At 44.6% G+C, this 23,194-nt stretch overlaps 1 protein-coding gene and 1 long non-coding RNA gene across 4 annotated transcripts in view; one reads left to right on the forward strand and one right to left on the reverse strand.

The window, feature by feature from the left end:
• Positions 1–23,194, reverse strand: part of LOC130277213 (uncharacterized) — a 115,515-nt gene that overhangs the window by 57,338 nt on the left and 34,983 nt on the right. For all 3 annotated transcript variants that reach the window (XR_008845402.1, XR_008845403.1, XR_008845401.1), the window contains exons 2-3: positions 5,383–5,613; positions 4,977–5,019 (exon numbers count right to left, since the gene is read on the reverse strand). This is a non-coding gene — a long non-coding RNA (uncharacterized LOC130277213). The remainder of the gene's footprint in view (positions 1–4,976; positions 5,020–5,382; positions 5,614–23,194) is intronic.
• The window catches only part of DGKZ (diacylglycerol kinase zeta), a 232,754-nt gene continuing 212,833 nt past the window's right edge, over positions 3,274–23,194 (forward strand). The window contains exons 1-2 of the mRNA XM_056527642.1: positions 3,274–3,411; positions 5,539–5,741. Of these exons, the coding sequence (XP_056383617.1) occupies positions 5,560–5,741 (182 nt within the window). The 5' untranslated portion in view covers positions 3,274–3,411; positions 5,539–5,559. The remainder of the gene's footprint in view (positions 3,412–5,538; positions 5,742–23,194) is intronic.

Raw genomic sequence — 23,194 nt, forward strand, 5'->3', positions numbered from 1 at the left:
CAGACAGGGATTCTTTACTGTAAGAGCAGTGAGACTGTGGAACTCAATAAAGGAGATCAGGAGGGGTCTGGATACATTTCCGGAGAGTAATAACATTACAGGTTATTGATATTAGATATATAGGGACAGGATGTTGATCCAGGGATTTATTCTGATGCCATATTTGGAGTCGGGAAGGAATTTCAAATGAGGAAAGCTGGTTCCTACTGTATGGGTTCTACGCTATAGGCTAAACTGGATGTATGTATGTCTTTTTTTATCCTTACTAACTAGGTAGGACAGGGTTTCCCAACCAGGGTGCCTGCAGCTGTTGCAAAACTACAACTCCTAGCATGCCCGGACAGCCAACAGCTGTCCGGGCATGCTGGGAGTTGTAGTTATGCAACAGCTGGGGGCACCCCGGTTGTAAAACACTGATGTAGGATTTGCCTCTGCAGTTGTAAACATATGTTGTTATCTAGGATGAAGGCCAACTCCGGTCTCTGCTGTGATCTGGAGAGCCCAAGAGAAGGTCCAGCGTGGATAACGCGAAATGCCAAGACTTTAATGGGGTAAAATCAGATACCAGGCATGATCAAGAAACATGTATCCCATTATGTGATCTTAACCCAATAAAGTCTTGACGTTGCACATTAAAGGTACTCCACTGGAAAAAAAAAAATGTAATCAACTGGTGGCAGAAAGTTAAACAGATTTGTAAATTACCTCTATTAAAAAATCTCAATCCTTCCAGTACTTATCAGCTGCTGTACACTCCACAGGAAGTTCTTTACTTTTTTGAATTTCCTTTCTGTCTGACCACAGTGCTCTCTGCTGACACCTCTGTCCATGTCAGGAACTGTCCAGAGCAGGAGAGGTTTGCTATGGGGATTTGCTCCTGCTCTGGACAGTTCCTAAAATGAACAGAGGTGTCAGCAAAGAGCACTGTGGTCAGACAGAAAGGAAAATTCAAAAAGTAAAAAACTTCCTGTGGAACATACAGCAGCTGATAAGTACTGGAAGGGTTAAGATTTTTTAATAGAAGTAATTTACAAATCTGTTTAAAGGAAAACTGTCAGCTTGATCCCCCCGCACTAATCAGTGGTACTGGCTGGTAGTGCGGGGGACGCTGATCAGTTTGATGCTTACCGTGCCCGGATCCGCCGCACCGTTCGGCCATAAACTTCAATTCTCGGTATATGCTAATGAGGTGCAACGGCTGGGCTAACTGGCACTCTGACATCAGTGCCGCCTGCCGCAGTGCCCAACTCATTAATATTCCTCCCCTCCCTCCGCCTCTCCCTCTTCTCCCCACTCTGTAATGAAGAGAGAGGGGAGGAATATTGATGAGCTGGGCGGCGCTGCGGCAGGCGGCACTGATGTCAGAGTGCCAGTTAGCCCAGTTAGCACCTCATTAGCATATACACAAAATAGAAGATTATGGCCGAACAGCCCGGCGGATCCGGGCACGGTAAGGATCAAACTAATTAGCGTCCACCGCACTACCAGCCAGTACTGCTGGTTAGTGCGGGGGGTAGAGAGAAAGCTGACAGTTTTCCTTTAACTTTCTAGCACCAGTTGATTAAAAAAAAAAAAAAATATATATATATATATATATATATATATATATATGTTTTCCATCGGAGTACCCCTTTAACTGTTCTGGACCTTCTCTTTATACCACTGTCACTATGCGGGACGCCGAGGGGATGCTTATTTGCTCCACCATATAACACACTTCCATTTATTGTTGCAGTGAATATGATTTTAATTCTTAAATGATTTTAATATGTCATATTGTGGGAAGCACATAACCTAAAGCCCTAGTATTTTACATAATCTTACAATGGCCGATTGAAGCACTTATTGTGCAGTAATCTAACTATAATCACACGCCGCACTGATCGTGACCCATCACAATGCATCTCCCATTACATAACCCTCCTATTGATATTCGTCAGGCTCCATTATCCATCACAGACATCTATTCATCTATTATCTGCTCCTGGTGCTCAAGAGACTCATCAAACAGCATTTTTATTGTGATCCACTTGTGATCCATCACGTTTCCCTCTATACGGGATGTGATCAATCACAGAGAACTCTATTCATGATGTATTACTAAGCGCTATCTCTGTGATCCGTCACACAGCATATTAAAGAGAACCCGTCATCTTTCATGCTGAACCATGCGTCATCATGTTGGTCCCGCTTTTGGATAAAGGTAAGGATTCTTTATTCCCACAATGCAACGCGTTTCGCGGAAGTTCCGCTTCATCAGCTGATGAAGCGGAAGTTCCGCGAAACATGTTGCATTGTGGGAATAAAGAATCCTTACTTTTATCCTGGTCTGAGCGCTTCCATTACTCTGCTGGTTTTTGGAGGAAATCTGGTTTTATCAATATTGTTTGGTGCGGAGCAGCTGCAGAGACCCCCCCCCCCCCCATCTATATGTTTATATCCATGGTTGTACTTGGACAGAAGTGCAACCGCATCTGCTAAGCGCAATTCACACTGTTGCGTTTGTCTCGCTAACCCTAAGATCTTACACTACGGAGCGCATCCATATGTCTTTTTTACATTGGTCTTCTTTTGGTGGGACAGTCACTAATTGTGACCCTTGTCCATCTAGGCTACCTAAGGATAGGTTCATACTAGAAATTTCAGAGCGCAATTCCGCTTAGAATTCCAGTCCCAATCCTACATGAGAGCAGAGAGATGGAAAGGAGATAAGGAAAAATCAAGCCATTGGGGATAAACTGCATAAAGGCCCCACCGCAAGAGCCGAGGACCTCAGTGATCTTCCAGCAAAGCCTAGGACCATGTGGCTGCCAAGCTACAGGTCCTCAAAAAATGCCCCCGCAAACCAGTTGTGAGTAAAGACTTCTTACAGCAACTGAGAGCCCAACAGCTTGGGTCTGCCTAAGGGAAAAAGGGACGAGTGACACAAGCAGGCCTAAAGGACAAGCTCCAGGTGACCTAGCTCATACCTGTGTCATGTCCCGGTTCAGAACATGGTTCTGTACAGTTCCTAAAGTCCCCTCAGGTAGAGTACCTCAAGTCCACAGGGCTCTCCTGCAGGGTCCCCCTGGGTCATTATTATGATTTATATTGTACATTAATTATATATGTTTATTATAAGTATTGTACAGTGAATATAAAGCTACGTGCAAAGGGTATTAGGATGTTTAAACTGTATAGGACCTTCCTAAGGTCATGTGATATGGTCATGTGATCACCTGATACCCAGAGTTCCACAGGTAACCACAGGCAACCAGCTACCAATGGGCTTTAGTCCAGCCCCTGATATATAAAGGGCTGTAGTCTCCGAACTAGGTCTTTCAGTTCCTGGACCGTAAAGCACCAGTCCTGTACCAGTTCAGTCCAGTCCAGCTAGGCCAAAGCCTACAAGTCTGCAGCCACATCTAATCTGTAAGTCTCATCTATGTCTACAAGTCTCTACTGTCTCTACCAAAGTCATAACAGTAGCACAGTGGCCTCTGTGGAGGTTGGCTATTTGTAAAGACTGTTATCCTGCCTTCTTCAGTAAAGTTCCAGTTGCAACAAAACCTGCTTTGGACTCTCATTTACTGTATAGTATGCCGTTTCTGGGTTGGTTGTCGGCGGTGCCCTACACCATACAACTACATCCAGGCGCCACCTGCCCCTACTACTGCCTGCACTACACCACCCGGGTACCACACCTGCTTTGTGGGTTACCCTGCTCCAGTCATAATCTGCCTAATCCCAGTGCAGAGTGCTATAGATTTACCCCCACCCCCCAGATGTGTACCCTCTGCTTATTCACCCTACTAGATATGCACCCTCTGCTCACTCACCCCCCAAATGTGTACCCTCTGCTTAATCACTCTCCTAGATGTGTACCTATACTATATACTATATATGCTCACACTCACTCACCCCCAGATGTGCACTCTTCTAATTTATCCCCCCTGTGTGTGATATACTCCCTCCCCCCAGATGTGTGCGCTGTGCTCACTTACTCCTTAGGTGTGTGCACTCTGCCTAATCACTCCCCCCCCCCCAGATGTGAGCAATATGGTCACTCACCCCCAGATGTGCACGCTCTGCTCACTCACCCCCAGATGTGCACGCTCTGCTCACTCACCCCCAGATGTGCACGCTCTGCTCACTCACCCCCAGATGTGCACGCTCTGCTCACTCACCCCCAGATGTGCACGCTCTGCTCACTCACCCCCAGATGTGCACGCTCTGCTCACTTACGCCCAGATGTGTGCTTTCTGTTTACTTACCGCTTGATGTGTGTGATATGCTCGCTCACCCCCAGATGTGCACTCTTCTAATTTATCCCCCTAGATGTGTGTGATATACTCCCTCCCCCCAGATGTGTGCACTCTGCTCACTTACCCCCACAGATGTGTGCGCTCTGCTTACTCACCCCCCAGATGTGTGTGATATGCTCACTCACCCCCAGATGTGTGCACTCTGCTCACTTACCCCTAGATGTGCGCACTCTTCTCATTCATCCCCTAGATGTTTGTGATATACTTACTCACCCCCAGATGTGTGCGCTCTGCTTTCTTACCCCCCCCTAGATGTGTGTGCTCTGCTCACTTACCCCCCAAATATGTGCGCTCTGCTTTCTTACCCCCCTAGATCTGTGCGCTCTGCTTACTCACCCCTCCCCCAGATGTGCGAGATATGCTTACTCACTCCCAGATGTGTGCGCTCTGCTCACTCACTCCCCCAGATGTGTGCGCTCTGCTTTCTTACCCCCCTAGATGTGTGCGCTCTGCTCACTTACCCCCCAGATGTGCGCTCTGCTTTCTTACCACCCTTGATGTGTGCGCTCTGCTCACTTACCCCCCAGATGTGCGAGATATGCATACTCACCCCCAGATGTGTGCGCTCTGCTCACTTACCCCCACAGATATGCGTGCTCTGCTCACTTACCCCCACAGATGTGCATGCTCTGCTCACTTACCCTCACAGATGTGTGTGCTCTGTTCACTCACCTCCTTACATGTTGGTCTTGCAGCGCAGGGTTAATGGCAGTCTCTAAGGTGACATGATGAACATTATATTAGCTGGTCTCCTCCTCCCTCCACAGGGCACACAGGCTGGCTGCGCTGTCACATAGCCTCTCACCCACCCTGTCTCTCTCATTCTCTATGCTCTCTTCTTGTTGCACTTGGTTGCCCTGTCCCTACATCCAGACACCTTCCTCCACCCTCCTGGAACTTAGTCTTGACTTTCCCATCCTGCTCCTCTACCTTATGCTCGTACATTGCCTCTAGTGCACCATCCTTATCCCTTTCCTTATCTTCTCACCCCACCCCTTCATCCTTCCTTCTCTCCTCTCTGGTGCACACTTCACCTTCCTCCCATCTACATTGTATTTTTCTGTTTTCCCATTGTTACCATTATCTCCTGCTGCCAACTTCTCCATTGCTTTGTCTTTCCTTCTCACTTCATCCGTCTAGTCCTCTTCTTTCGCCTTCCATCAGATTTTCCTTCTCACCTCTTCTTCCCTCTCACTGGCTGAACTTCCTGCCATCATTTCACACCATCCTTAAGAGACTGAAGGCAGAGCCCAGCATGGCAGAGGCATTGTATGACCAGGAGCCACGAGGGGATGGACGGGTACCCAGCCTGCAAGGGGTGAATGAGGAAGAAGAGATGAGACCCGGCTCCTCCACCATGTCTCCATTTAAAGACCCCGCACAGGGAAATACAGACAGCCTGATGCCCCTTTATATGAAGAAGCAGCTGTCCTATAGGTGAGTGACCAACCTGGAAAGACCATTTAACATGTTTTATGTAATGATAGTGTAACGCCCACTATACTGTACTTTGGTCATGTATCATGCAAACATGAGGTGGATATTCTAGAGATGTAGCAGAGTTCATTATTGGTGTAACTCATTAAAGTGTCATGAATTAGTATAATGAATACTGATATACTGACACCTCTGATACCGATACCTTTAAATCAATTACTATAGAAATCATTGATCTCATAACAGTAATCCCCAACATGCGGCTCTCCATCTTTTGCTAAACTACAACTCCAAGCATACCCTGACACAGTCACTAAGGGCATGCTGGGAGTTGCAGTTTTACTTTACAATAGCTGGAGACCACTGCTTTGTATAAAATATCTATCTATCTATCTCATATCTATCTATCTATCTCATATCTATCTATCTATCTCATATCTCTCATATCTATCTATCTATCTATCTCATATCTCTCTATCTATCTCATATCTCTCTATCTATCTCATATCTATCTATCTCATATCTATCTATCTCATATCTATCTCTATCTCTCATATCTATCTATCTCATATCAATTTCATATCTATCTATCTCATATCTATCTATCTATCTCTCTATCTCTCATATCTATCTATCTCATATCAATTTCATATCTATCTATCTCATATCTATCTATCTATCTATCTATCTCTCTATCTCTCATATCTATCTATCTCATATCTATCTATCTATCTATCAATCTATCTCATATCTATCTCATATATATCTATCTATCTCATAATCTCATATCTATCTCATATCTATCTCTCTCATATCTATCTATCTATCTATCTCATATCTATCTATCTATCTCTCTCATATCTATCTATCTATCTATCTATCTATATACAACCAAATAATACATTGGCCATCTATATCTTTGTGCTAGCAGTGTGCTGCTGTATTCTCCTGTTCCTGTTGCTCTATATATATATATATATATATATATATATATATATATATATATATAGTTGTATTTTCATCCAGTTAACGTGTATTATTGTAGCAGTACTATTTTTGATACAATGCTGTTTTTTAGTTGTAAAGACTTACATATCATACTGTGGTTGCCCAGTATGGGAGATATTACCCCGTACCCTTGCTGTCCTGTCAGGCAGCCTCCTTCAGTGTCCCCAGGGCTCCTTGTACCTGTTTCCCCCCTGTACACATGTTCTGCAGTGTATTGTATTATAAAATGTGTTGTATCTTTAAGAGTTATGTCATGTGATTGTTACCCAGGAGGTACCAGTGACCAGGTGACCCCAAGAGTGACCTATGGGCTCCCTGATAGTCTCCCCCATATAAGCCCTGGGTGGAGCTTCTCTCTCCTCTGCTGAGGTCCAGTGCAGTCTTGTCTAGTGTGTGTGTCCAGAGTGTTGGAGACCTCAAAGTCCAGTCCTGCAGCCGCCATCAAGTCAAGTAAGATAAAGTCACAGCTTTATGAGTCAAGTCAGTCCCTGTCATCTGTCAGCGTGGTCTGCATTCAATTGTCCAGTCATACTACAAGTCCCAGCAAGCCCTTAAAGGGGTATTCCAGGAAAAAACTTTCTTTTTCTATATCAACTGGCTCCAGAAAGTTAAACAGATTTGTAAATTATCCAAATAGAAACACTATCCGGCACTGCTGTACAGGGAGTGAACGTAAGTCCGCAATTAAAGTGCAAGTGTGGATATAGTCCTAAGGGTGGTGCTCAATCATGCAGAAAGAGGAAGAATTCTTACAACATGGCAATGTAGAAGAAATGACGGCACTCACCCAATGAATGGACTTGCAAGGATGACTTTTATTTCGTGCTTGTCAACCAAAGTGCATGTGCATAGCAGCGTTCAGGCAGGTATAAGCGGACAAGGACGCCGGGAGACCCCAGGGTCTCCCGGCGTCCTTGTCCGCTTATACCTGCCTGACTGCTGCTATGCACATGCACTTTGGTTGATAAGCACGAAATAAAAGTCATCCTTGCAAGTCCATTCATCGGGTGAGTGCCGTCATTTCTTCTACATTGCCAGATTTGTAAATTACTTCTATTAATTTTTTTTAATCCTTTCAGTACTTATGAGCTTCTGAAGATAAGGTTGTTCTTTTCTGTCTAAATCCTCTCTGATGACACCTGTCTCGGGAAACGCCCAGTTTAGAAGCAAATCCCCATAGCACACCTCTTCTAAACTGGGCATTTCCGGAGACAGGTGTCATCAGAGAGCACTTAGACAGAAAAAACAACCTTAACATCAGAAGCTCATAAGTACTGGAAGGGTTAAGATTTTTTAATAGAAGTAATTTACAAATCTGTTTAACTTTCTGGAGCCAGTTGATATATATATATAAAAAGGTTTTTTCCTGGAATACCTCTTTAACCCCTTAAGGACGCAGGACGTAAATGTACGTCCTGGTGAGGTGGTACTTAACGCACCAGGACGTACATTTACGTCCTAAGCATAACCGCGGGCATCGGAGCGATGCCCGTGTCATGCGCGGCTGATCCCGGCTGCTGATCGCAGCCAGGGACCCGCCGGCAATGGCCGACGCCCGCGATCTCGCGGGCGTCCGCCATTAACCCCTCAGGTGCCGGGATCAATACAGATCCCGGCATCTGCGGCAGTTCGCGATTAAAATGAACGATCGGATCGCCCGCAGCGCTGCTGCGGGGATCCGATCATTCATAACGCCGCACGGAGGTCCCCTCTCCTTCCTCCGTGCGGCTCCCGGCGTCTCCTGCTCTGGTCTGTGATCGAGCAGACCAGAGCAGAAGATCACCGAAAACACTGATCTGTTCTATGTCCTATACATAGAACAGATCAGTATTAGCAATCATGGTATTGCTATGAATAGTCCCCTATGGGGACTATTCAAGTGTAAAAAAAAATGTAAAAAAATGTAAAAGTTAAAGTAAAAAAAAAGTGAAAAATCCCCTCCCCCAATAAAAAAGTAAAACGTCCGTTTTTTCCTATTTTACCCCCAAAAAGCGTAAAAAACATTTTTTATAGACATATTTGGTATCGCCGCGTGCGTAAATGTCCGAACTATTAAAATAAAATGTTAATGATCCCGTACGGTGAACGGCGTGAACGAAAAAAAATTTAAAAAGTCCAAAATTCCTACTTTTTTAATATATTTTATTAAAAAAAAAATTATAAAAAATGTATTAAAAGTTTTTTATATGCAAATGTGGTATCAAAAAAAAGTACAGATCATGGCGCAAAAAATGAGCCCCCATGCCGCCGCTTATACGGAAAAATAAAAAAGTTATAGGTCATCAAAATAAAGGGATTATAAACGTACTAATTTGGTTAAAAAGTTTGTGATTTTTTTTAAGCACAACAATAATATAAAAGTATATAATAATGGGTATCATTTTAATCGTATTGACCCTCAGAATAAAGAACACATGTCATTTTTACCAGAAATTGTACGGCGTGAAAACAAAACCTTCCAAAATTAGCAAAATTGCGTTTTTCATTTTAATTTCCCCACAAAAATAGTGTTTTTTGGTTGCGCCATACATTTTATGATATAATGAGTGATGTCATTACAAAGGACAACTGGTCGCACAAAAAACAAGCCCTCATACTAGTCTGTGGATGAAAATATAAAAGAGTTATGATTTTTAGAAGGCGAGGAGGAAAAAATGAAAACGTAAAAATTAAATTGTCTGAGTCCTTAAGGCCAAAATGGGCTGAGTCCTTAAGGGGTTAAGGTCTCTGCCTCACTGGTCACCTCCTTGGGCCCTGGCTGAACTGTATAGACTTTTCCACCTGTCTACCCTCAGTAAAGCTACCGTTGTCTGTAACTTGGCGTCGGAGTCTTCATTGCCCCCGTGCCTAGCCCAGGATCCAGCGGTATACCTTCGGGTGGTTTTAGGTTAACCATGCCCTGGCGTCATGAATACAAGGGGTTAATGCCATCTGTCCCTAGGGTAACAACATCTGCCCTCATCACACCCCGCTACCACAATACTTGGAAAGACTGTAACTTAATGATTTATTTTTGTAATAAACCAGACATGAACATGACGACCATTCTCCGGCCCTGGACTCACACTACTCATTTATTCCTGTAGTCTGGGGCAATACAACTGTTAAATGCCGTGCCAGCCAGAAGGCTTGCATACATGAAAGGGTTAACAATCATGCATATGATGGCCCTACATACGACAGCCCTGTACAGAGCTCTAATAAGGCTCCCATAGAAGCCTAGAGCCCTACTGGGGCAATGTATGGATCCTATTTCATATGGAAAATTTAGTGAAAAGCTCAATGAGATGCCGTATTATGGAAGCATTGTCTTCTAGCATTTGCTTCTACGGGAGAATATTAACAATGGTACAGTATGGCGGCACCATATGGACCACTTATGGCTTCATAGTATGGGGCTCCAGGAAATATGTGCGGTGCATAAATATAGAAGGCACTATTATATGATACTATTATACAGTGACCCCCCCGACCTACGATGGCCCCGGCATATGATAATTTCAACATGCGATGGTCTCTCAGAAGGCAGCATCAACATACGATGCTTTTTTATGTCGGGGCCATCGCATAAATGACTATCCAGCAGCGCAGACTGCTTCAGCTGCCACCGGATAGCCGTTTATGGTGCCCCGTGAGCTCCGGTGATGTCTCTTACCTGTCCTCGGGGCTCCGGCGCGTCCTCTTCGGGATCCTCTGCATCGTCGGCGCTCTCCATCGACGCCATCACGTCGCTGTGCACGCCGTCCCGTCATCCAATAGGAGCGGCGTGCATAGTGACGTGATTGCGGCGTCGGAGAGCGCGGATGCCGGGGAAGCAAAGGTCTTGCCGGAGCATTGTGGACACCCCGGGACGCGGCGGCAGCGATGGACGGCGACATCTAGGGCAGCGATGACGAGCGGTGACGGTCCGGAGCGGCGGGGACAGGTGAGTACAACTTCCTCTAACAGTGGTCTACAAACTGCGGACCTCCAGATGTTGCAAAACTACAACACCCAGCATGCCCGGACAGCCAACGGCTGTCCGGGCATGCTGGGTGTTGTAGTTTTGCAACATCTGGAGGTCCGCAGGTTGTAGACCACTGTATTATACTTTACATTGCATGGATCACTCAACATATGATGGTTTCAACAAACGATTGTCCATTTGGAACGGATTACCATCGTATGTTGAGGGACCACTGTATACATATTATATGATACTATTATATACATATATGATACTATTATTTACATATTATTTGATGCTATTGTTTACATATCATAAGGCAGTATTATACATATTGTATGACACTATTATTAACATATCATAAGGCAGTATTATTTACATATATGATGCTATTATTTACATATCATTAGGCAGTATAATATGTATTGAATGACACTATTATTAACATATCATAAGGCAGTATTATTTACATATTATAAGGCAGTATTATTTACATATTATAAGGCAGTATTATTTACATATCATTAGGCAGTATTATTTACATATATGATGCTATTATTTACATATCATTCGGCAGTATTATACATATTGTATGACACACTATTATTAACATATCATAAGGCAGTATTATTTACATATTATAAGGCAGTATTATTTACATATCATTAGGCAGTATTATTTACATATCATTAGGCAGTATTATTTACATATTATATGATGCTATTATTTACATATCATTAGGCAGTATTATACATATTGTATGACACTATTATTAACATATCATAAGGCAGTATTATTTACATATTATAAGGCAGTATTATTTACATATCATTAGGCAGTATTATTTACATATCATTAGGCAGTATTATTTACATATTATATGATGCTATTATTTACATATCATTAGGCAGTATTATACATTGTATGACACTTATTTACATATTATAAGGCAGTATTATTTACATATTATAAGGGAGAATTATACATGTTATATGACACTATTATTTACATATTATAGGGCAGTATTATTTACATATTATATGACACTATTATTTATATATATTATAATGCAGTATTATACACAATGGCCCTCATTTACTATTGCAAACCCGACATGCATTGTCGGGTTGTGCACCAGATTCTGTCACATTGCGCCAGAAATTCTGTCGGCGCCAGATTTTGCGCCAGAATTGAAAAAACCCTGATTAACTCTCCATTTTGCTAAGAAAATCGAAAAAAGGGGCGTTGCCACCATGAAAAGGGGGGCGTGGTCTACAAAAAGGGGCATGTTCCCGACATTTTCACAAAAACCCAAACATATTTACCAAGGTGTCCACATAAAATGGGGTGTATTTGAGCTGAGGAAAACCCGACAGATCAGAACATGTGTAAAAAAAGCAAAGTGTAGGGAAAGTGGAAAATGTTGGGAAACCTTAGTAAATACCGTGGAAAATAAATTGTAGGGAATTAATACCCACAAAGAAACCTACACAACACTCTTAATAAATGAGGGCCAATGTATGACACTATTAGACTGCTTGAGCAGTTAAAGGGTGCGATGTTCTCTCTGTATGGATACATCCACACAATGCAGCGTACATGACTGTGTACACAGACTTTGGGGACTATACTTTAACTTAGGAAAGCTAAACATAATGCACGATTGACTTGGCTTTGCCAGGCTCCTGCAGAGGTAATAATCTGTAAGTGTGTTTAACATCTCTGTATAGACCCCGCTGTGAGTGGCACTATTACACCAAGTCATGTGTGCCCGTCTGAATGCCGCATTCAGATCTGTATCTTGAAGGAAAGGGTACGCGTCAATTACCGAACAACAGATCTTAGAGCAATTATACCAAGGAACAGCTCTATTATTCTACGGCTCAGTATTTGTATGTAGGAGTTAGTCTGTATGTTATAAAATACTTCTAAATCTAACCCAAAAGAAAAACATATTAAGAATTCGGCTGTCCAAAAGGTATTCAACCCTTTCTTGGTTATGTCTGTTTTTAGGAAAGGTAAGCACCAACCAAAATGGCGGCCATTACAGTTGCCATAAAGGTTAACACCCAAACTACAATATAGCAGGCCCGGTTTGTTGTTCCGTAATACGTAGTGGTTGTTTATCTTAACAGGTTTATCCGCTAGAAGTCTGGGCACATCTAATGTCAACCCCTGTAGGAACTGTAGTATATACAATGTGCGCCACCTTACCTTCTTACACCCCTCAGAATGTTTGGAAAGAGGAAATAGGAAAAATTCGCTACAGATCCAGATTCCTTAAAAAATAGGTAAGGATGTATTAGTCAGATGCCAGGACACAGTCCTGGTGGAGCTGTCGACAGATGGATTCAATAATGCAACATGGCAGATGAGGCATTGGAGGAAAAGGGGGGGGGGGAGGGAGGTTCTGATTCTCATCAAAGAGATCCAGTTGAAGGTATGGAGAATAGCAGGCAATGTTACATAAAAAAATAAGTACCTCCCCCCGCCAAGAAAGAGGAAAACTAGGTCTTTTTAGACTAGGTTCACATCACGATTGTGCCTTCCAATTTTGAAAATGTCAAAATGACGTGCCAACGTATCCGCTCTCGGACGGGCATGGGCCCCCTTCATTTCAATGGCCCAATTGTAGTCATCTTGTGACTACGTTTGGGTCATTTTAAGTTTTGACTCGGACTTAGAAATGTGGCTTACATTGATTTTCAGTCCAAGAAAAAACAAGGATACGTTGGGAAAGTGACCTGAACATAGTCACTAGCTGACTATGCTCGGGCCGTTGAAATGAATGGGGCCCATGCTTCTCCGAGCTCAGATACGTCGGCATGTCATTTTGACATTTTCCTGATGTATCCGTGCCTGGGAGGCACCAAGCGTGATGTGAACGAGGCCTTAGTGCTGCCTATAGGTAGCTACTTTGTTAATGTTTGACCCCTAAAAGGCCTTGAAACAGGGATATAGGCTAAAGCACCCATACCAGACCAGACCAGACACCCATCTGTAGACAACTGTTTCAGGTTTCTTGCCCCTTGTGAGTACAGTGAAGAAATAAAAGGGATGTGTTACAGTGGAGTCTGCATTACTTTTGTGGTTACGAAGGGTTTATGTGCACTACTCCTGATTCCTGATACATGGAGGGTATTTGAGGGTGTTGCCTAAATATAAGAGGTGTAGCATATTTCTCAATAGGAAAAGACAACTGTCTGTGAGTTGATTTGGTCATAAGTCTTTTGTTTACAACTGTAATGCAAATTCTCTTTTATAAGGAAACATTACGTTTGTATGTGCTGGTCAAAGTAACACACAATCTTAAGTCGACACATAACCAAGATTTATCATGGTTAGCCATGGTGGTGGTGTGGCTAACCTGGTGAATCCTCTGTGAGTCCAAGCAACATGTTTGTTAAAGTAGTACTGTGGTGATAAACAATTTATGCCCTATCTAGAGGATAGGGGATAAGTGTCTGATCATAGAGAGTCCGACTGCTGGGACCCCCGCGATCTCCTGCCCGGTGTCCCTCTCTCCCCATTAATGGAGCAGTGTCAACCCCTGCACATAGCTGTGGACAACACGCCCCCTCAAGCAACTCAAAGGGGGAGCCGGAGATACATGGAGGGGGCGTGTTGACCACCACTTCGTGCAGGGGTCGACAGTCTCCTTGTACGGCGCAGAGATCCCTCCATGCACAAGGAGATCGGGGCGCCAAGCAGGAGATTGTGGGGGGTCCCAGCGGTTGGACCTCCCGCGGTTAGACACTTATATAATGTAAATATATACATATATAAATTGTTTAGCACCACAGTACTCCTTTAATAGGTGTCTTGCACTAGAAATGGAGGGGGGGGGGGGGAATAACAGGCCCAAAGTTTTATTAAAACACAAAACACACGAGGGGAGAGGAGGATGGAGGGACATCCTCTCCAAATTTATAGTCAAGTGTTTCCAAGCAAGCCTCTGCAGTATAAGGCGCCTCCTGGATAGCCCCAACTGTATGATCCCCAGAAAATAATCCATAAACATCCAACAGAGCCGGGGTAAACTGGCACTACCAGAAGAGGAGCAAAATCTGCAGCATGCATGAAAGTTTTCAGGCCCTCCTGAACAGTCAACAATACCAGGTCTTTGTACCTGTAGGTAAGCCGACTAGAAGCCACATATTCCCACACTGCCTCAGCTGTGGCTGCAGGGAGCACCGGAATAGACTCCAAGAATCCTTGCTTGGAAAAGCTTGTGGACAGTCTTTAGTTTCACAAGTCGGGCTTGAGTCACTCCAGCTGATATTCCCTCACGAACTTGATAACTTCCTGGTAGTACCGGGAGAGGGTTCCAGTTGTAAGGGTAGGAGTTGTCCCACTTTTCCTATCCTAGTCTCCTCCATAGAGGCAGGAGAAAGAATTGAGACATGGACCAGCCCGCTGAGTCTCCTCTGATGTTGTCCTACACAAAAAAGGGGATATCCAAAACTCCTTTCTTTTCATGTCTCCCAGCTGCCAAAGTGTAAAGTTGTTGTAGAGAAGTTACCTTTGTAACTTTAACTTGACCAAAGTAGTAGGGGGAAGTCCCCCAGCTCTGCTCCTGCTGGGTAGACAAGTGCAGTCAAAGTTTATACTGCTTGGCCCTGTCAGGAAAGTTTTTAGGCCTAGATAACCAAGCCTTCTACAAGTGAGATAACCAAGTCCAGTTACTAGAATCCTCTACCCTGAGGCAGATCTAGGTAAGGATCTCAGTGATCTCAGCACTGTGCAGAGTTTCAAGTGGTTGTTACCCGAGACCTTCACCAGTACTCGCTGAGAGGACATCCTGTTTCCTGGGAGAATCAATTAGTCAGATTTGGAGAAAAGCTGAGCAAGGACCCTTCTGCTTAAACTAATCTCTTTGTGAACTTCCAACCTGAGTTAGTGCTGCGTAGCTGTCATTTCACAAATTTCTTCAGCCTGTTGACCTGCACTGTCAGTTTTCCTTTAGACTTACTGTGGTGTCCCGATACCGTATCCTATCTGGTACCTTTGTATATAAGTCCCCATAGCCAGAGTCTCTAGGACGTTGGGGTTTTTGTGAACTATCCCGCCCCTAGTCACCTCTCATTTAGGTATTTATTATCTAATAATTCTTCAGGATTTGTATATATATATAGGATTGTACAAGTGTATAAAAATGGTTCATTACCTATGCATAGCGGAACAGGACCTGCAGGTCATGTGACCGGGTGAACTCTATGGTTTTATGCTTGAGGACCTTTGGAGGCCCCTGTGACGTTTATCAACCATCACTTCTTGTAACGGTGAGTGACAGTTGATTGGACCAGTAAAATCAGCCCTGCCCCAGCCCATATAAGGGAGCGGCGGCCATTGCTCACTCTCTTTCCTCATGGTCTGTTGATGGAGAAGGATCTGCGCTGCTGTCATCAGTGAGTTTAGGCCCGAGCCGAGCCTTCATTCTAGAGATAGTTGGGGTTCCCAAAGGTGGGACCTACAGGACATTTATGACATATCCTTTGTCCTAGTGGAGAATATCCCTCTAATATCTGTAAATACAAAAATACTGGCTGCTGGCAGCTTTATGTACAATAACCTTCTTCTTCTTTTTTTTTTTTTAATAAAAGATGGCTGAACTTTTCTACAAATTAAACATTTTTCTTCTTCTTGCGCCCCCCCCCCCCCTCTATTTTCCGATAGATTGTAAACTCTTATAAGGAGGGCCCTTGCTCTATTAGCTTGTTACTCTGTAATGTCCGATTGTGTCTGTACATTCTGTATTGTGGAATATAATGGTGCTATATAAATAAAGACGGCTATCATCGTTATTATTATTAGATGGTGGTGAGAGACTTTTTTTGTATTCTATGGTTTAGGTTTGTGTATGGGCCAGCTGATGTGTTTTCTTCCTTTTGTGCTGCTTTCTCCATTTCTTATCTTGTATCCTAGTTAAGGCACTAAACCTTCTGTCAGTAATTGAATTTATTATCAGCTGCATAAAGGGCGATTACAATGTTTGCGTTCTTCCTCCCTGCATCCAGGGTGATACCTGGCGGCTCAGCTCAGTTACTGGAATACACACATATATTCCTTAACCTCCCGTGCCTTTGGTACAGGAATAGAAATTGGGTGCTTTGCTTGATATTGTTTTATGGCCGCTGTGGTGATACCATTCACAATGACTAGTTATCAAGTCTGGGTTAGGATCAGTGCAAATCTGAGTTCACCCTAAATCACTGTCTCTGCCTACTTGGACTATCCACCTTAATATCTGCCCCCAATTTGAAAGGGGATGTCAGGCAGGCTGGGTCAGCAATAAGCGCGTAAGGGTTTAATCAAAAACCAGCCAGAGAGTCAAAACCTAGATGGGAGCATAGTACACAGAGGACAAGCAGCTCTCTGTGCACTGAGGACAAGCAGGACTCTGTACACTGAGAAGAAGCAGGGCTCTGTGCACAGAGGAGAATCAGGGATCTGTGCACGGAGGAGAATCAGGGATCTGTACAGTGAGGACAAGCAAGGCTCTGTGCACTGAGGAAAAGAAGGGCTCTGTACACTGAGGACAAGCAGGGCTCTGTACACTGAGGACAAGCAGGGCTCTGTACACTGAGGACAAGTGGGGCTCTGTACACTGAGGACAAGTGGGGCTCTGTACACCGAAGACAAGCAGGGCTCTGTGCACCGAGGACTAGCAGGGCTCTTAACACTGAGGACAAGCGGGGCTCTGTACACTGAGGACAAGCAGGGCTCTGTACACTGAGGACAAGCAGGGCTCTGTACACTGAGGACAAGTGGGGCTCTGTACACCGAAGACAAGCAGGGCTCTGTGCACCGAGGACAAGCAGGGCTCTTAACACTGAGGACAAGCGGGGCTCTGTACACTGAGGACAAGCAGGGCTATGTACACTGAGGACAAGCAGGGCTCTGTACACTGAGGACAAGCAGGGCTCTGTACACTGAGAAGAAGCAGGGCTCTGTGCACAGAGGAGAATCAGGGATCTGTGCACGGAGGAGAATCAGGGATCTGTACAGTGAGGACAAGCAAGGCTCTGTGCACTGAGGACAAGCAGGGCTCTGTACACTGAGGACAAGCAGGGCTCTGTACACTGAGGACAAGCAGGGCTCTGTACACTGAGGACAAGTGGGGCTCTGTACACCGAAGACAAGCAGGGCTCTGTGCACCGAGGACAAGCAGGGCTCTTAACACTGAGGACAAGCGGGGCTCTGTACACTGAGGACAAGCAGGCCTCTGTACACTGAGGACAAGCAGGGCTCCGTACACTGAGGACAAGCAGGTCTCTGTACACTGAGGACAAGCAGGGCTCTGTACACTGAGGACAAGCAGGTCTCTGTACACTGAGGACAAGCAGGTCTCTGTACACTGAGGACAAGCAGGTCTCTGTACACTGAGGACAAGCAGGTCTCTGTACACTGAGGACAAGCAGGGCTCTGTACACTGAGGACAAGCAGGGCTCTGTACACTGAGGACAAGCAGGGCTCTGTACACTGAGGACAAGCAAGGCTCTGTACACTGAGGACAAGCAGGGCTCTGAACACTGAGGAAAAGCAGGGCTCTTTGCACTGAAGACAAGCAGAGCTCTGTCCCCCAAGAACAAGCAGGACTCTCTACACTAAGGACAAGCAGGGCTCTGTACACTGAGGACAAGCAGGACTCTGTACACTGAGGACAAGCAGGGCTCTGTACACTGAGGACAAGCAGGGCTCTGTACACTGAGGACAAGCAGGGCTCTGTACACTGAGGACAAGCAGGGCTCTGTACACTGCACAGAGCCCTGCTTGTTCCGTCCTCACTTCCTGTATTTTGTCTCCACACAGAGACACACAGTCAATAGCTGCAGGGACAGCATTTTTGCCCAAAAATATACACATTTTATAACGAATGTATATTACAAATATACATCTAATGGTATTGTGGTGTCCCGGTACTGCATCCTATACGGTACCCGTATAGAGGTCCCCATAGCCAGAGTCCCTAGGACGTCAGGTCCTTCTTATCTAGTCCGCCCCTTGTCACCTCTCATCTAGGTATTAGTTATCTAACAGTTTATTCAGGATTTATATAAATATAGTTGTACAAATGTATATAATTGGTTAATTACCTGTACGGAGCATAGCAGGACCTGCGGGTCACGTGATCAGGTAAACTCTATGGTTTTTGCTTAAGGACCTTTGGAGGTCCCTATGACGTAGTTCACCCATCATTCCTTGTAAAGGTGAGTGACAGTTACTCGGACCAATCAAAGCGGCTCAGCCCCTGCCCATATAAGGGAGCTGCAGCCATTAATCGCTCTCTTGTTCCTGTGCAGCCAAGCAAGCAACATCTCTTTTCTCTTTTCCTCGTGGGCTGTTGACAGGGAAGGATCTGCGCTGCTGTTATCAGTGTGTTAGGCCCTAGCCTTTTGGCGACAGCTGATATCTTCTAAACTGTGAGTGTAATCAATCCCTAAGCACTCTGCAAGATCACCGGACCATATCTATCCCCTAAATCCGGATGGATCTTAGCAAATTACCCTAAATTCAGAGACTTATATCAAAAGTCAAGGTCCGCATCAACTGTCAGTCACTGAGATGTATGGAGACTGTATTACTGAGACTGTTAATGTTCATTGGATGTACTGCAAGCCTTTAAGTAAAGTTTATCCAAGTTCAAGTTCAGCTACCTTGTGGACCTTCAGTCATTATTTGCATGCACCTATCGTTACTGGGAAGGGCGGCTATAGGCTGGAGAATTACCTCAGCATACTAACCCTCAGCCTGGCGTCACGAACAATAGGGTTAACCTTAACCCCTGATATACTGAAGCAAAACCGTGACTACACTACCCCTACCCCAGAGGCCTACCACAGTATTATCTACATTATATCAAAAGTTTTTGCAAACGACAGTAACACTTTAAGGAAACACTTATTTGCAAAGTCCATTGTTCTTCATGTCAAATTGGAATCCGATTTTTTTTTTCAGTTTCAAGCTTTACAAACGTACATCGTGAATATACACCCTCAAATGAATGTGCTGATGGCTTATATTACACCATGTACCTGACATTACGCCAATCTTAATTTTTTTTTCTTTTTAAGAAAGGGGGAAACTGTTAACATTGATGTCCTAGAAAGATCTTTCCCATAGTGAGAAGTATTGGACGTGTTCCTTCCTCCATTATTCTCTCTGCTGTGCTTCACTAAGGGTCTATTCACATGATGGAATTTCTGCCCATAGACTTCAATGGGATTCCGCATTCCCATTCAACTTTCTGAAATTCTACTTGCGGAAAATTCCACCGTCTGAATAGGCCCTAAAGGAGCAAAGTAAGATCTAATTGATCAGAACCATCCCGGGGTGTCAGCACTTCACCACAATCACAGCCCATTGATTTCTAAGGTGCTTTGCTCCATTGCTTCAATCTTAAAGATGTAATAAAGGGTTTATTGTTGGTTGATTATTCATTTATTTTTCTATTTTTATTCCTTTGAAAAGTGACAAAAATTTATTAGAGGAAATCTGCAGTGTAAAACAACGTATCCCCTATCCACAGGATATCCTGTATGGGGCCTCTGCCGTGCAGGAGACGTGTCGGCCGCAGCATGACATGGTGACTGACATGCCCCCCCCATGTATCTCTATGGGAGAGGAGTAGATGCAGCTTTCGTGCGTTCCCGTCTCTTCCATAGAGCTGAATGGGGGAAAGCATGCTGTCGACGACACATGCATTAGCAGCGCACAGCCGCAGCAATGCTGGGTCCCTGTATGGGAGATCGCTCGCAGGGGGGTCCCAGCGGTTGGACCCCCTGCGATCAGACACTTATCCCCTATTCTGCGGATAGGGGATAAGTGTCTTAGACTACAGTACTCCTTTAGCCTCTTTCCTACGCAGTGATTTTTGGTGACAGTATTTTTGCTTTTTTTTAAAAAAAAATTTAAACCCATAACTTTTTTGACAGTCCGTATGGCAATATGAGCCTTATTTTGACAGGTCAATATGTTTTTTATTATGGTACTATTTAAAGGAGATCTCCAGTACTGGAAAACTTATCCCCTATCCTAAGGATAGAAGATAAGTTTAAGATCGTGGAGGGTCCGACCGCTGGGACCCCCCGCGATCTCCCGTATGGGACCCCTGCTCTCTGGCCAGATAGATAGATTTATTTTCTGCAAATAAATTCTTTACAAATAAGACAATGTGATTTTATGGATTAATTTTTTTCTTGTTATGTCTCTCATAGTTGAGGTATACCTATGATGAAAGTTACAGGCCACTCATCTTTTTAAGTGGGAGAACTTGCACAATTGGTGGCTGACTAAATACTTTTTTGCCCCACTGTATATGGTCTCTAGACCAATCTCCATTTATCATGGCATCCAAGACAAAATCCAAGACGATAGACTCCATTCCAGCCTCCATTGCCATCTTGCTCTTCACCATGATAGTTTTTGAGAGTGGTGGTATGAAGTCAATGGAACACCCATAAAAGTATGCCTGGCTCGTATCCCAATGTTGTGCAAACACCTTCTGATGGTTCGTGTAGACACTGTTCGATGCCCTAGGTATGTTATGTGACGTCATATTTCACTGGCAGTACAGAATGAATCACTATGGGCCATTCCTTTAATCTGACGACTTCTGTTCATGAAGTGGTTCGCCTCTGTGCACCTCTTGCTGTCATTCCCGATAACTGGGACATGCGACATTGAACACTGGTGACATCTCGGCCTACATGGATAGTGATCTGTCACTTCAAGGATTCTGTCCCTCTCAGTTTGCAACAAGTGGTGATAACTGGCACATTGCTGAAGAGGAAGCATTGCCCAATCATACTTCCTCAATATCCATACTGCAGCGATCCACATGTGAACTTTCTTCCATTTCTTGCTTAGTCATCACAATGAATATTTGCTCCAGAAGGAATATCAGCGGCATAATATTGTTCATTTCGCTGTTTCGATTCCAGACTAAGGTATACAGTGATAATGGTAATTTGTTCCAAATGAACAATCGTTACTTGAATCCATCGTATGTTGAGGGATCCGTGCAATAGTAATACAGTACAGTATAGAAAGTAATACTCACGTGTCCCTGCCGCTACAGACCGTCACCGTTGCCCTCGATCATCGCTGTCATCATGTCCCCAGGGTATCCTCGCTGCTCTGGACCTTCACCGCTGCCCTGGAACGTCACTCTCCATCGCCGTCATCACGTTGCTACGCACGCCGCTCCTATTGGATGACTGGACAGCGTGCGCGGTGACGTGATGACAACGAAGGAGAGCGACGGCCATGCAGCGGAGCATGAAGAGGACGGTCCGGAACATCGGGGACAGGTGAGTGACACTCACCGGAGCACACGGGGCACCATAAACAGCTATCCGGTGGCAGCTGAAGCAGTCTGCGCTGCCGGATAGCTGTTTATGCGATGGCCCCGACATACAAAAGCATCGTATGTTGATGCTGCCTTCAACATGCGATGGCCTCTGAGAGGCCATCGTATGTTGAAATTGTGGTAGCCCTTGGGGGCTGTATGGTAGTGGTGGTATGGTATCGGTATGTGATGGGTTAATGTTAACCCGATAGTTTGTGACGCCAGGCTGAGGGCTGGTATGCTGAATCAGTGTTCCGGCCTATTGCCGCCCTTCCCAGTAAAGATAGGTGCATAAAATAACTGAAGGTCCACAAGGAGATTTGAACTTGAACTTGAATAACCTTTACTGAAGTGCTGCAATAACCACGGCACAGTAACAGTCTCATACAAACAGTCCTTAGGTTGCTTAGTGACTGGCAGTAGTTGCGGACCTTGAGCTAGACATAAAGTCTATGAATTTAGGGAGAGATTTGCAGATCCGTCCGGATTAAGGGGAGTTATTAGGTCCGGTGATGCTGCAGAGTGTTTGGGAAGTGATACACTCTATAGTTAGATTGTTCAGCCGTTGCCACAAGGCTCAGGCCTAACCCACTGCGATTACTGCTGTACAGATCTTTCTTGCTTGACAGCCCACGAGGTAAGAGAGAGAAACATGGCCGCCGCTCCCTTATATGGGCAGGGGGCGTGGCGAATCTGATTGGTCCGAACGTCTGCCATTCACTATTACATGGTGTGATGGGATTGCTTACATCACAGAGCCTCCAAAGGTCCTTAAGCTAAATACCATAGAGTTCACCTCGTCACATGACCCGCAGGTCCTGCAACGCTAATGGAAACAAGTGATTAACCATTTATTTACACGTTATTCTATTTACATTAACCTATGAATAAATTAGAGATCTATACACTAGAATAGAGGCAACTAGGGGTAGACTGGCTAACAGGGATCCCTACGTCCTAGGGACTCTGTCGGGGCCATCGTAGGTCGGGATCACTGTATTTAATTCTGTTCCATTTAGCATCATATTTTATACCATGTCTTCTTGTCTTCTGCCATCCCTGACCTCTGCCTGTCTACCACTTTCGTCATACCGCCATCTGCCTTGGCCCCTGTACTGTCCGATTATGATTCTCGCCCGTTGCCTTGTT

The sequence above is a fragment of the Hyla sarda genome, chromosome 6, assembly GCF_029499605.1.
Source record: "Hyla sarda isolate aHylSar1 chromosome 6, aHylSar1.hap1, whole genome shotgun sequence".
Classification (NCBI taxonomy): Eukaryota; Metazoa; Chordata; class Amphibia; order Anura; family Hylidae; genus Hyla; species Hyla sarda.